The following is a 12,835-nucleotide window of genomic DNA, read 5'->3' on the forward strand; positions in this document are numbered from 1 at the left end:
GACTGGGAATGGAACCCACAACCTTTTGGTGTACGGGATGACACTTCAACCAACTGAACCATCCTGTCATTATGCTTGTTTAAAAAACAACAACATATTTTTATTGATTTCAAAGAGGAAGGGAGAGGGAGAGATAGAAACATCAATGATGCGAGATAATCATTCGTCAGCTGCCTCCTGCACGCCGCCTACTGGGGATGGAGTCTGCAACCCAGGCATGTGCCTTGACTGGGAATGGAACTGTGACCTTCTGGTTCATAGGTCCGAGGCTCAACCACTGAGCCACACCAGCGGAACAATTCTTTAAAACAATTTTTTAAATATATATTTTTATTAATTTCAGAGAGGAAGGGAGAGGGAAAGAGAGATAGAAACATCAATGATGAGAGAGAACCAGTGATCGGCTGCCTTCTGCACGTTCTCCATTAGGGACTGAGCCCGCAATCCGGGCACATGCCCTTGACTGGAATTGAATCCGGGACCCTTCAGTCCGAAGGCCAATGCTCTAGCCACTGAGCCAAACTGGGTAGGGAAAAAATATTTTATTTATTTATTGATCTTTTAGAGCAGTGGTTCTCAACCTGTGGGTCGCGACCCCTTTGGCGGTCGAACGATCCTTTCACAGGGGTCGCCTAAGACCATCCTGCATATCAGATATTTACATTACGATTCATAACAGTAGCAACATTACAGTTATGAAGTAGTAACGAAAATAATTTTATGGTTGAGTCACAACATGAGGAACTGTATTTAAAGGGCCAGAAGGTTGAGAACCATTGTTTTAGAGAGAGCGAGGAAGGTAAAAGACAGATGAGAGAGAGAGAAAAACATTTGATTTGTTGCTGCACATATTTATGCATTCATTGGCTGATTCTTATCTGTGCCCTGACCAGGGATCAAACCTGCAACCTTGGAGTATCGGTTGACACATGCCCGATTGTTTTGTTTGATGCTCCAACCAACTGAGCTACCCAGCCAGGGCTCCTTCTGCTTCTTCAATAAATGGTTTTATTAAACCCAGAAGAAGGACAACAGGTAGGCCACTGTTGATCCAACAATCTTCTTGATGCTACAGAGTACAAATTCCTCATATTTTTCATTCCTTGTTTCACCTGATTTTTGGTTGTCACTGGGTATCCTATATCGGGATAACCTGTCACCCTGGGTTAGTTAACTGGTTTCCTCATACCAGTCTTTACTGGTCTTCCAGATTGCTTTCACTGCCCTCTGTTATGCAATCTCACAACATCCTGTGCTTCTTTCTCCCTCATGCTATTTTCCTCAATGAAATAGTTCTGTAATGATTGTTTAATGTCTATTTTTTTTTTTCCTGGTAAATCATGAGACTCATAAGAGCTGAGGCTGTGTCTGGCTTGTTCACCACCGACGCCTCAGCACTTAGCTCAGGGCCCAGCACATAATGGGTACTCAATGAATATTTACTGAATGAACAGACATTATACTGCAGGTGACTCTTGCCATGCCCCTATTAATATCTTTCAGACCCCACTGCATTTCATTAATGGCTTTCTATTTCTTGAATACAATTTGAAACTGCTTTAGGCACACCTGTAATAGATGTAACAATGTGTTACAAAACGCTTCCAGCTACTCTTTCAATAGCTCAATGTGGGGCCGGTTACGGTGTTTTGGCCAGGTTCAAGCCTCGGACTAATGAAAGGACAGGGTTCTCTGATTGCCACGTGCAAGTCCCAGCTGGAGGGCAGGGCCCTCCCAGCACAATCATAACCCACGGCTGTGGCTGTAAGCTTGAACCTATGGTCCGAACACGTAGCCCCACGTGCCTTGTGATAGAGTTCGGGTGCATGTAGTTAAGTGAGGATGAAACTCACGAGAATGCTGTAAACAACTTGATCATGCCCCTACTTTGCCTCGTGGCATCTGCTATAAAATAAAGACACGGCTTGTGGGCGCTGGCGCTGTCTCCTCATCAGGGAGCAGCGTCCCACCGAGACCCAGCTTTCATTCTCGTGTCTGTCTTTTCTCAATCCTTTCACCCCCCCACTCAGGGTCACTGAACCAGGCTGAGCTGGCATGGCACATAAGGCGCCCTGGGGCTGAGTATGCCATGGCGGTGCCGGCTCCCCACAGCTCAATTTAAATTTCTAGCCAGCAAAGCAACTCTTTACAAAGAAGGCTGAATCCTTAGATATGGCCTGGACCTTTATCAGACAGTTTTTTTCTAAAACAGAACGAAGGGAAAGACAGTAAGTTGCCAATACAGAGGGAAGTACTGTATAGTGTATATCGCTGATCCTAACCCACACAGACTCACTTATTCTCAGATTTAATAACATCCTGCCACCTCCAGGACTTAACTTGGCAACAATACCACTAAAATGGTATAGGGTTTCAGAAGTCGTCACCCCCAGATATGCCTCTGTTTTAGGAGGGTTATTTTGAGCTAAGGTCAACTGAGATCCTGTGGGCTCAAGAGAAACTTCTGCCTGCCACTCCCTTAACTTCCTAGAAGAATTTGGATTAGGGGCCTTGCTCATAATAAGATATTATCACTTGGAGTGCGGGAAATGAGTTAAGTCGGCTCGCGTGAATTGCGCGTACTCCGCGGGAGCCGTCTTTAACTCGGTTCATATAGATTTGCGGTGGAGTGCGGGAAACGTGTAAACTCGGGCCGATTGTAACTGCGTATTACCAAATATTTGTTTGTAATCCACCCTTTTGGTGGATGGAACAAAACCAAAAGACAGAGCCATCTTATATTTTGGCGGGAAATTCACCCGCACTCCAAGTGTTATCAGAGATGACCTTTAAAAAAAACACCACTATCTATATGGCAGGAAAAACAACGAATTACCGAACATCTGCTCTTCTTATTGTCCTGCAATGACCCTTTGAAGCCCCAAGGTGCCTTACCTCAAACTTTGTTCAAAATGCCATGCGTGCCCCATTTTAATCGTCTCTGACTGTTGGGGTCCAACCCCAGCAGGTCCAGGGGTTCCCATAGGTGGGGATGGAGTCGGCGAAGAATGAATGACACATAGGCAGTGTTCAGGTGATCATCATAGCCAGGTTCCTCTAGCCAGGTTCTCCAGCCAAGTTCTGTTTTTTATTGTCTTGTTACATCTGTATTTATACCAGTTGATTTTAATCCTGTCAATTTCTATTCCAAAGGTTAGGGCGTTTTTTATCTCCATTCCAGGGAGTAAAGATTATGTAGCTTAAGGGTGATTGTTTGTAGTTAAAGTGATTAACTACCCACCTGGCATTTAGTTAAGGGGTTTTATTCCGTCCCTAACTTCAGGGAAAAATCCCTACCTGGGGAAACAACCTTTCTCGGAGAGGTGACCTTGGTTAAAACACATAGCGCCAAGAAGGTGAGCAAACATATTAAGAACAGTATGCCATATACGCCAGGTCCCTTGAAACATATGCTGTGCAGATGTTTCTTCCCTGCAGCGACTGTGTCAAGCAGCAAGGATGGACTGGCTTCCGGCATCTGACTCTCTTACATATGTGGGGTTCCCATGTGTACATATGTAATCAAACTTGGTCATTTTCTCTTGTTAATCTGTCTCAATTTAATTATCAGGCCAGCTGAAAAAACCCAGGAGTTTCTTCTTCCACCACAGTAGATATGGTGATAGTGTTTACTTGTCTGAGGCCTTTAGGCCGTCCTGGCCTCATCCTTAGAATCTTTCTGTGCTTCTATTTGACACCAGAGACTAAGAATGAGGGAATGGCTGGTTGTGAAATATCAAAGCGCCATTCTCTGGGTCCTAGACATGTGATTTGGAAATAAGTGGGAACAGAGTAAAATGCCCTGAGCAGGAAGTTGAGCTTGTGTCCCTGTCTATGTGGAAAGTCTGCTATCATCTTATCTTCTCCCATACACCCCACTCCCCGCAACAAGCCCTCTGTGCTCTGAATAGTTTAACTTCTTGGTATTATAGTTTTGGTGTAGTCCTTTTGATGTGGGCCTGAAAGATTCTCTTCTATTGCTTGTCCAAAACTAGCAGGGGCTTCCTAATATCACAACTTTAAATTATTTAACCCCATTCAGTAAGTTTTTTTTATTCTGAATACTTTCAGATTAAATATCAGAATTAATATAAACATACATATGTATATCTATGTCATGTTCTCTCAAACTTGCTATTCCTTTCTTTTGCGCTCTTCCCCATATTGTTCACATGGATGGCTTTTTGTCATCCTTCAGGTCTCAGCTTACATGTCACTTACTTGAAGAGACTTGCCCAATCTAATTAGTCACCTCCTACTTTAATTTCTCTCAGAAACCCTGTTTTCCTTAATAACATGTATCACAAGACTTCATATATTTACTGTGTTCATTCACTTAATTCTGTCTATTCCACTAGACTGTAAGGTTTCCAAGGGCAGGGACCTAGTTTGTTTCTCTCACTTTTGTATTGGTAGGGCCTAGCACAGTGGCTGACATAGTAGGTGCTTTACAAAAAACGGATCAATAGCCCTGGTCAGTGTTGCTCAGCTGGCTGGGCGTCCTATGCACCAAGAGGTTGGCTCAATCACCAGTAGGGGGCGAGCAAGAGGCAGTCACTAGATGTACTCTCACGTTGATGATTCTCTCCCTCTTCCTTCCTCTCTCTCTCTAGAAATCAATAAATTATTCTTAAAAACACACACATGATAAATAGATGAACGAATATTGCCTTGGTTGCTTCACTTGTGCCTTCAACTGCATTTTAGTTCTTTCTGCACTGCAACCCGGAAGGGAATAGGAGAAATTTACAACGCCCCTTCCCTTCATCACCGAGCACTGAGGTGGCAGTTCCTTTGTTGAGAAGCTGTTGGCTTCTCCTGGGCGGCCGTCACATACCCAAAGGTGCACAACAATTCTATTAGTAATAGTGTGACTGAGGCACTCAGGAGAGCTGTCAGAAATGCTTTCAAAGTTACAATCACTGGGTTCTTGGACATTCGAGACTATTAACCACTGCCGTTTACGATGAACAATTAAGTGATGTTGAATGAAGTGTGTGTGTATTTTTTTGCATGACGAACCAAGGCATCTTACACCATTTCTCTGAAGGGAAATTCAGATATTACACAGTCTTCCTTCCTTGAGCTCCAGAAAGCTGAGCCTCTTGCAGCAGCAACTCTGACCAATGGGGGGCGGCAGCATCTCAGTAACTCACTCCCTGAAGACTTGTAGGTAGGAGGAGAAAGACTCGCGGCCAAAACCTTTTTGACTCCATCCGCTCTCCGTAGCGCCTTAACCCGCTCGAGTTTCAATGCGCGCTGTTGTTGGACGAAGCTGAGTCCTATACACCGCCCGCTGCTCTCCTGATCATGGCTTCTCCGAGTTCCTTCACCTACTGCAGCCCTCCATCTTCCTCCCCTGTCTGGTCAGAGCCGCTGTACAGTCTGAGGCCCGAGCACGCGAGGGAGCGGTTGCAGGACGACTCGGTGGAAACAGTCACGTCCATAGAACAGGTGAGATGACAGGACTAGACGAGGCGCCCGCGCGGGGGCTTCTGGGAGTGGGAGTCCCATCCGCTGGGCCCCCCGTGTGCGGAACTTATCACGGAACTACAGTTCCCAGAGTGCAGCGCGGAGCCTCCCTTCTGGGGAGCTCCGGGCGCCTGGGCTTGGTCTGGGGAGTGGAGCGTTTGTGGGTTGGGGTCGTTGTCAGGATTGGGCTTGGAGGAAAGCACAGTCCCTGGGTCCCCTCTGCCTTAGGAAGCGGAGAGAATCATGTTCTGTGCTTGGAGGTCAGAAGCAGCCCGGGCGGGTCAGACAGCCCACTCCATTCCGCCGGGACTTCTGGAGGTTCTGGGATGGATAGTGTAATCTCCCCACCCTACTTGTACTTTGGGGACAAAGTGAAAGAGAAACCGCCAGGCGGAGGTCATGTCAGGTCACGATCTATTTCTGCCTCCAGTGCCAGGCTTAGGGCCTGCCTCGCGGGTGGGCACTGTAGTCATTCAATCATTTGAGCACCAGCAGTGTGTTGGACACAATGTTAAACGCTGGAAATACAAAGAAATAAAACAGCGCCCGACCATGAGCATGTCACAGCCTGCTTGGGGAAGACAGACAGGAAACCAGTATAGTTTGGAAAGTGTTTACAATAAAAGTATACATTTTAACTACTTGCCATCCATTCACTGAGTCCAGGAAGTAGGATGGGACCTATCCTTTGAAAGTGTTTTAGGAATGAGTAGTGAGCGGTAGTTTTGTTTTTCTTTTCTTTCCCCAACTGTTCCCAAGTAGTTGTGAAAATGTTTACCCATCTGTCACTAGGAGAAGTGGTCAGGATGATTCTTTGTAGCACTTACAAATAAGCGTCAGGCTGCTTACTAAAATAGGTCTGGTGGAAATCGCAGTCTCCAGGCTTAACCTTGGAGGGACCTGCTTTGACTTTCATATTTGAAGTTGGAAGCCCCCATTAAGGCAAAATTAGTAGTGATAGTTATCATATTATGTATTATGGCTATAAATACAATTATAAGTTAATAAGAAAAACAAAGGCTTGACTACACAATTATACACATAGTAGCAGAGAGAATATTATAACTGGAGATTTATGCTTCATGGATTTTAGGGTAGAAAAGGAAACCCTTATCTTTTGACTTTAGGTTCACCAGTGTGTCCTTTTCAGAACTCTTTTGCAAAAGATGGCAAAGAACTCTCCCATCAATGAAAAACCTATAGCGTCTTTGCAGTTTTTATAAGTGATGAATTTTTGAGTTGAGATCAAGCCTTTTTCTTTGTATCTGACCTAAGACTTTTGGGTTACCTTTTATGTAGTTAACTGAATTGACCCAGCACACAAGGCTATGGGTAGAATGCTAATAGGGAAAAGGGAATAGAAATTGGTCTGTATATTTAGAGGTCAGAAGAGAGACTTCCATGATTAAGTCAAAAAAGGAACGTTTATCAGGAGCCTTACTGATCTGCTCTTTTTCTTTTTCTATACTTTTTTTTTCTTCTTCAGTAGAGTGCCCCTGCTTAGTCCCTAAAAGAAACACCAGTGCCTATATTCTAACTACCTAGGCATAAATGAGTGATGCAAAAATAGATGCAACAAGGTTCTGGTCTGCAAAAGGGCAGGCCAAGGCCTGGGCCAGGAGTGGAAACCGAGTTCTGATACGGAACGTAGGTTTTACAGGGTGTCTTTCAAATGTAGGCCCAACTGTGAGGTAGATGGAAAAGAAATATTTTGTTTCCTTTCTATGTCATATTCCAGCTCACATTTTAAAAGTCTAAGATAAAGAGTTCTAGATAGTGGGGAGATAACACAGTATCTCATTTTCAGGCTGCCTCAGTGTTTTCATAATCATCATAATGTCCATTCATTGCTTCCCAGCACTGTGCTTAAGGCTCTCCACACATTGTATCATTCAATCCTTACACATTTTACAGATGAGAAAACTGAGGCTTAGAGGAATACTAGGTTGGTAGATTAATAATGATATATTAATAAATACCAACCTTGCTAGGAGGAGTTGTTTACAGAATATACTACTTCTATTCTTTTGGTTCTGACTGAACCATTTATTCATAGGGATTTACTCAATTTTGCGCCATTGCCAATAAAAACAAATGCTTAAAAAAACAAACAAACAAAAACCAAATGCTTGTCACCTGCTTTCTATCTGATTATCAGGAGACTTTATTTGTTAAAGAACAATTTGATAATAGGAGTTAAACCTGTAAATCATGGAAAGAGCCCTTAGTTATGATTCCTTCTGTTTTATTTATTCATTTTAATTTAGTCAACAAATACTTGAGTGCCTTCTATGTGTCAGGCACTGTTCTAGGCACTGGACATAAGGCAGTGAACAAAAGGGGCCAAGTTGATGGCGTTATGAAACTTTTGTTCTAGGCCAGGAGGCAATCAATTAAAAAAGGGGAAACTGTTTACCTACCTACTTACCTACCTACCTACCTACCTATCATCTATCATTTATTAGGTATGTTAGAGAGGAAAATAAAGCAGGATAAGGGAAACAGAGTATGCCAGAAATGGATAGGGTGGAAGCAGGGATGGTTTTTAGATAAGATGACAAGAGAAAGCCTCTGATACGACATTTTGGCTGAAACCTGAAGTAAATGAGGGCACAAGCTACGGGAGTATCTGGGTATTAGCTTCTGTTTACTTCCCCAGATTCACTCTACGCTTCCCCCCCACCCCCTCCCTCTGCTCTGTAGATGTGCCCAGGAGGTGGGCCTGCATTGGCAGGCTCCCTTGCCTTATGGCTTCTGGTTGTATTGGGCCATGCGGAGCATGGGTAGGGGATGACAGAGAGGGAGAAGAATGAGATCAGCATATTTATTCCCTGCCTACAGGACGGCATGAGCTGTATCTCTAGACTTAAGGTCACATCTCCTATCAGGTGCCTTCTCCACGCAGCTCTCTGTGTCCATCTCCTTCTCTTCACACCTGGCCTAGGAGGGGATCAAGCACCCCCGTGTCGCCAGCCCCCAGGCACTGCAGTCTCCTCTGTGGTTTCCCTACACCTGCCCGTGCCTTTGTAACTCCTTCCTTTATAAACTCTCCTCAAAGCACCCACTTTGAATGTGCCATCTGTTCCTACCAGACTGATCCGTGATGGGAGGGTTTTGACACACTCTGACTAGCATTTCATCAGGCTCGTGCAGGCCACTGTTGAGAAATAGATTGTGAGGCGGAGAGGGTGCCGGGAAACTAGTTAGGAGGCTGTTGCAACACTGCAGGTGATGGATGATGGCTGCTTAACTTGGGGCTGTGGTAGTGGAGCAGTGGTAGTAGAGTGTCTTAGGTCAGGTCCTGGGTATTTTTTGAAGGTGTCCACCTTGACATGTGTTTTACTGATGGATTTGATGCTTGGAGCACCTTTTATAACTCCAGAAAGCAAGGCAGTTTGTGTTGTTAGTGGTTGCCTTCCTTTTTGTGCCACCTGCAGTCACCCATTGCAAACACTCTGCGATCAGGTCAGTAGGTTAAACTGGTACAGTCTCAGCGGTAGCAGGCTTCCAGAAGCAGCTGTGTGCTGAAGGTACTACTCCTGTTGTTTTTTTCCTCTCATAGTTTGCCTTTGAACAGAGGCAAAAGCATCCTCCACCTGAAATGGCATGATGTCATTAGACAACCTTCAGTGACATGATAATGAACTCTGAGGGGACTCTAGAAGAATTCTTAGTTTTAGTCCCTGCCCTCAGAATTCTTTCCTCTGAGGGGGGGGGGGGGAATATGCCTGAAGCAATCACAGAATAGCTTATAAACTGCATTGCATGAGGATTTCCGGGGATGGAAGCTAATCTGTTGTGGGCTGAGACCATCAGGACAACTTCCTTTCCTGGGACTGGGCTGGGTTGTAAAGGATGGGGTTGGGGGTGGGAGAGCCCTTCCAGTGGAAGGAGCCCGTGTGAAGGAAGACTCACCAGGAATGAATGGAGGGTGAAGTGGGCTGTGGGAGGAAATAAGTCAGGCTGGGTGGGGCTGATGGGGGTGGGGCCGGCTGGAGGGCCAGGCTGAAGAGCTGGCTTGAAGTGAGGGGCATTGCACCACTGCAGTTCCTGAAGGAAGAGCACGGGGATCCAGGAATGAGTCCTGAACTCCTGCTGTTGACTTGTTTCAAGTTAGAGTCTCCAAAAGATTATTGAATGGGGGTGGGACAAACCACTAAATACGATCAAACTTACCAGGTTTTGTGTGCATCTAATAGAAGAGAAGAGAGAGCTCTGCTTGGTTAAGTAGTCAGTGGGCTAGCTCTGTGAGTCAATTTTATTAAATTCAGCATATACCATATTGCCCACAGTAAGGCAATTTCAAACATCAAAATTTTCCCTATTAAAAAGTCCCCCAAAGTGTTTTTTGGTCAGGTTGAAAAACATGTACTTTTAGGTATGTAGACAAACAAATCAAATGCTACTTAAAGTAAAATTTCCTTTTTTTTGGCAGGGGAAATGGGGAGCAAAATTTACATTTTAAATTTAGGTACATATACCTATAATCACATATACTCTATAAAATCACACTAATTTAGAAATATGTTTTTTCCTCCTCCTCTTGTTCATAAGATATTTTTCTTCAAACTCCTCACATCCATATTTGACCTTAGTATTTTTACCATCACTGGAGCCACATTTGGATTAGCTAATATGTTTGTCCAGACCACACTTTCAGTTTTTTTGAGATTCGTCCCTTGTGAGTATGGGTAAGATATTGTCATTGACTATTTTATTACAAGTTACAATTGGAATTTTCTTACAATGTGTCCAGTCTGTGTATACCTGTGGTCGCCACAACTTAACCATACTATTACTTTTTAAAGTAATGAAAATCTTGAAAATCTTACAATGGCAACTTGCATGTGGAAGTGTGAGTTCATAGCCCAGGAATAACTACTAAATCTGTGTTTAATTTGTCTTCTTTTGCTGATATCATCAGTTTAGCTCTATAAGTAGTCAAAACCAGACCTTATTTTAGGCTGATGTGTCAACCCCAATGGTGCTTTGTATTTAAGATAAAGAATTGAAAGAACTCACCACACAAGAGTTACTTTGTAAAGATTGCTTATAAAGTGACTTGTTTTTTCTGACAGGCTTTTTTTTTCTTTTTAAAAAATTCATTGTTGACATTATTACAGATGTCTCCCATACCTCCCCCCCTTTACCCACCTCCAGTCAACCCCTCCCCAAGCCTCCCCCCTGCCCTCCCCGTCCTCCACCCCCTGCCTCTGGTGAGATAATTTTTTTTTTTTAAGGAAGAATTCTTGCCTTATATTTCACCTATTAATGGCTCTTTTACCGAATCTTCAGAATTAGCATGAGTCTCAAGCAGTAAATCTGCTTTCTGGAAGGGTCCTCCTCTGGGAGAGAGGGGGGGATGTCGGGAAGTGATGTTCCATGATGTTAAGTTGGTGCATCATGAGGTTGCTTTAGAATTTGTGAAAGAGAAAGGTACCAAATGCATTAGTTGGTTTTTACGACTCACCGATGAATGAAAATTATTCTGTGGTTCTATTGATTGGATTTCTAGAAAGTTCCATGAGGTATCTTTTAAACAAGGCTGTCCATCATTGAAAAGCACAAACTAATAAACATTAGTTTCTATCATGTGTATAGATGATATGTACACATACTGATATGTAATGTGTATATACCAAAGGCCTGCGCCCTCTTGAAGTCTGGGAGCCCTCGGTGGGGAGTGGGCCTAAGCCGGCAGTCGGACATTCTTAGTGCTGCTGCGGAGGTGGGAGAGGCTCCCGCCACTGCCGCTGCGCTCGCCAGCCATGAGCCTGGCTTCTGACTGAGCGGCGCTCCCCCTGTGGGAATGCATTGACCACCAGGGAGCAGCTCCTGCATTGAGCATCTGCCCCCTAGTGGTCAGTGTGCGTCACAGCGACTGGTCATTCTGCCATTTGGTCGATTTGCATATTAGCCTTTTATTATATAGGATAGTAGACCAGGAAAAAATCTTTTCTTCTACCAATTTCAGGTTCTCCAGCTGGGGCCCTGTAAATTAGACTAGCCAAAGAAGGTTAACCAGAAATTTAACATATGCATTACCTAAGAACATATGTCGGCACCCATCCATGGGCAACCCAAAGGCATGGTTAGAACTTGGGATTTTATACTATTTTAGGGTAAAACAAAGGAAAAGGGTTGGGGCTTCTAGGTAGGGGTGATAAGTTATGAGAAGGGAACAGGAAAAGTCTGGTGAACAGAGTTTAGTGAGGTTTATTATGCAGATTTAAATCGAGTCTTCTCCATTGATTTGTTCTCTACTTCCTGGTATGAAGAGGGAGCTGTTACAATATTTCCTTTACAGAAGGAAAATGCATGCCCTGTTTTTAGAGCTTTCTTGCATCTCTTGGTTATCAGTGGCCATCTAGAATAATAAAAGGGTAATATGCTAATTAGACTGGATGTCTTCCGGACGTCATTCTGGACGTTTTCCCTGATGAAGCCAGGGCCAGAGGGAAGCAAGCCGGGTCCCGGGTGCCGGAGGGGAGCCGGTGCCAGCAGCCGGGGAAAGGAAGGCCTACTCTTGCACGAATTTTCGTGCATTGGGCCTCTAGTTACATCATAATAGTCAATATGCCAAAGAGGTCTGTTTTGGAAAGGCATATTCTAGTAGCCCTCCAAATGTAGAATGTGACATTAGCAAACTTAAAAACATTCTGTTCACCTAGCCTGTGTCCTGTTAAAAGCAGGGGTAAGCTTCCAACAAGCGGGTAGAATGGAACTCTGAACCATTGTGTTCTCTCTTTGCCATGTGCTAAGCAACCTGTTGCCTCATAACTGGAGAAAATGAGAGCTGTACTATTAATATTAATTGTTATGTTATACATTAAATAGGTGTAGGAGGACTGGCCTGGGAACCTGTTAGGTATAACATTGTTTTGATGGGAAAACAAGATCTAAATAACTGACTTACCAATGAACTTTCAGAACACAGTTTCTTTGTGTGTTGGGGCCTGCCAATCTATGTAGGATGTGGGGAAGATTGGGTGATAAGGCATCACAAAGTAAAGCACTTTCTAATCTTTTTTAAAAAATTTTTAACTCTTTGTTGTTGAAAATATTACATATGTCCTCTTTCTTCCCCCATTGATCCTTCTAGCCTGTCCCCACCCCCTGCCCCAGGCCTTCACCACCCTGTTGTCTGTGTCCATGGGTTATACATACATACAGATGTGTGTGTGTGTGTGTGTGTGTGTGTGTGTGTGTGTACACGTTTTTTGGTTGATCATTTCCCACCCATTCACCCTCCTTTGCCTTCCCTGTGAGGTTCCGCAGTCTGTTTAATCTTTTTTAAAAAAAGAAATTTATAGTTAACAAAAAATACAAATACCTATAACCTAAAATTAGCAGTTGTTAGGGT

The 12,835-nt window shown here is 43.9% G+C and overlaps 1 protein-coding gene across 1 annotated transcript in view; it reads left to right on the forward strand.

Annotated features, from left to right (window-relative positions):
- The first annotated feature begins 4,932 nt into the window (after positions 1-4,932).
- The window catches only part of FNTB (farnesyltransferase, CAAX box, beta), a 61,559-nt gene continuing 53,656 nt past the window's right edge, over positions 4,933-12,835 (forward strand). The window contains exon 1 of the mRNA XM_006090972.3: positions 4,933-5,454. Coding sequence (XP_006091034.1) covers positions 5,311-5,454 — 144 coding nt within the window. The 5' untranslated portion in view covers positions 4,933-5,310. The remainder of the gene's footprint in view (positions 5,455-12,835) is intronic.

This window comes from Myotis lucifugus, unplaced genomic scaffold (assembly GCF_000147115.1).
Source record: "Myotis lucifugus unplaced genomic scaffold, Myoluc2.0 scaffold_85, whole genome shotgun sequence".
NCBI lineage: Eukaryota > Metazoa > Chordata > Mammalia > Chiroptera > Vespertilionidae > Myotis > Myotis lucifugus.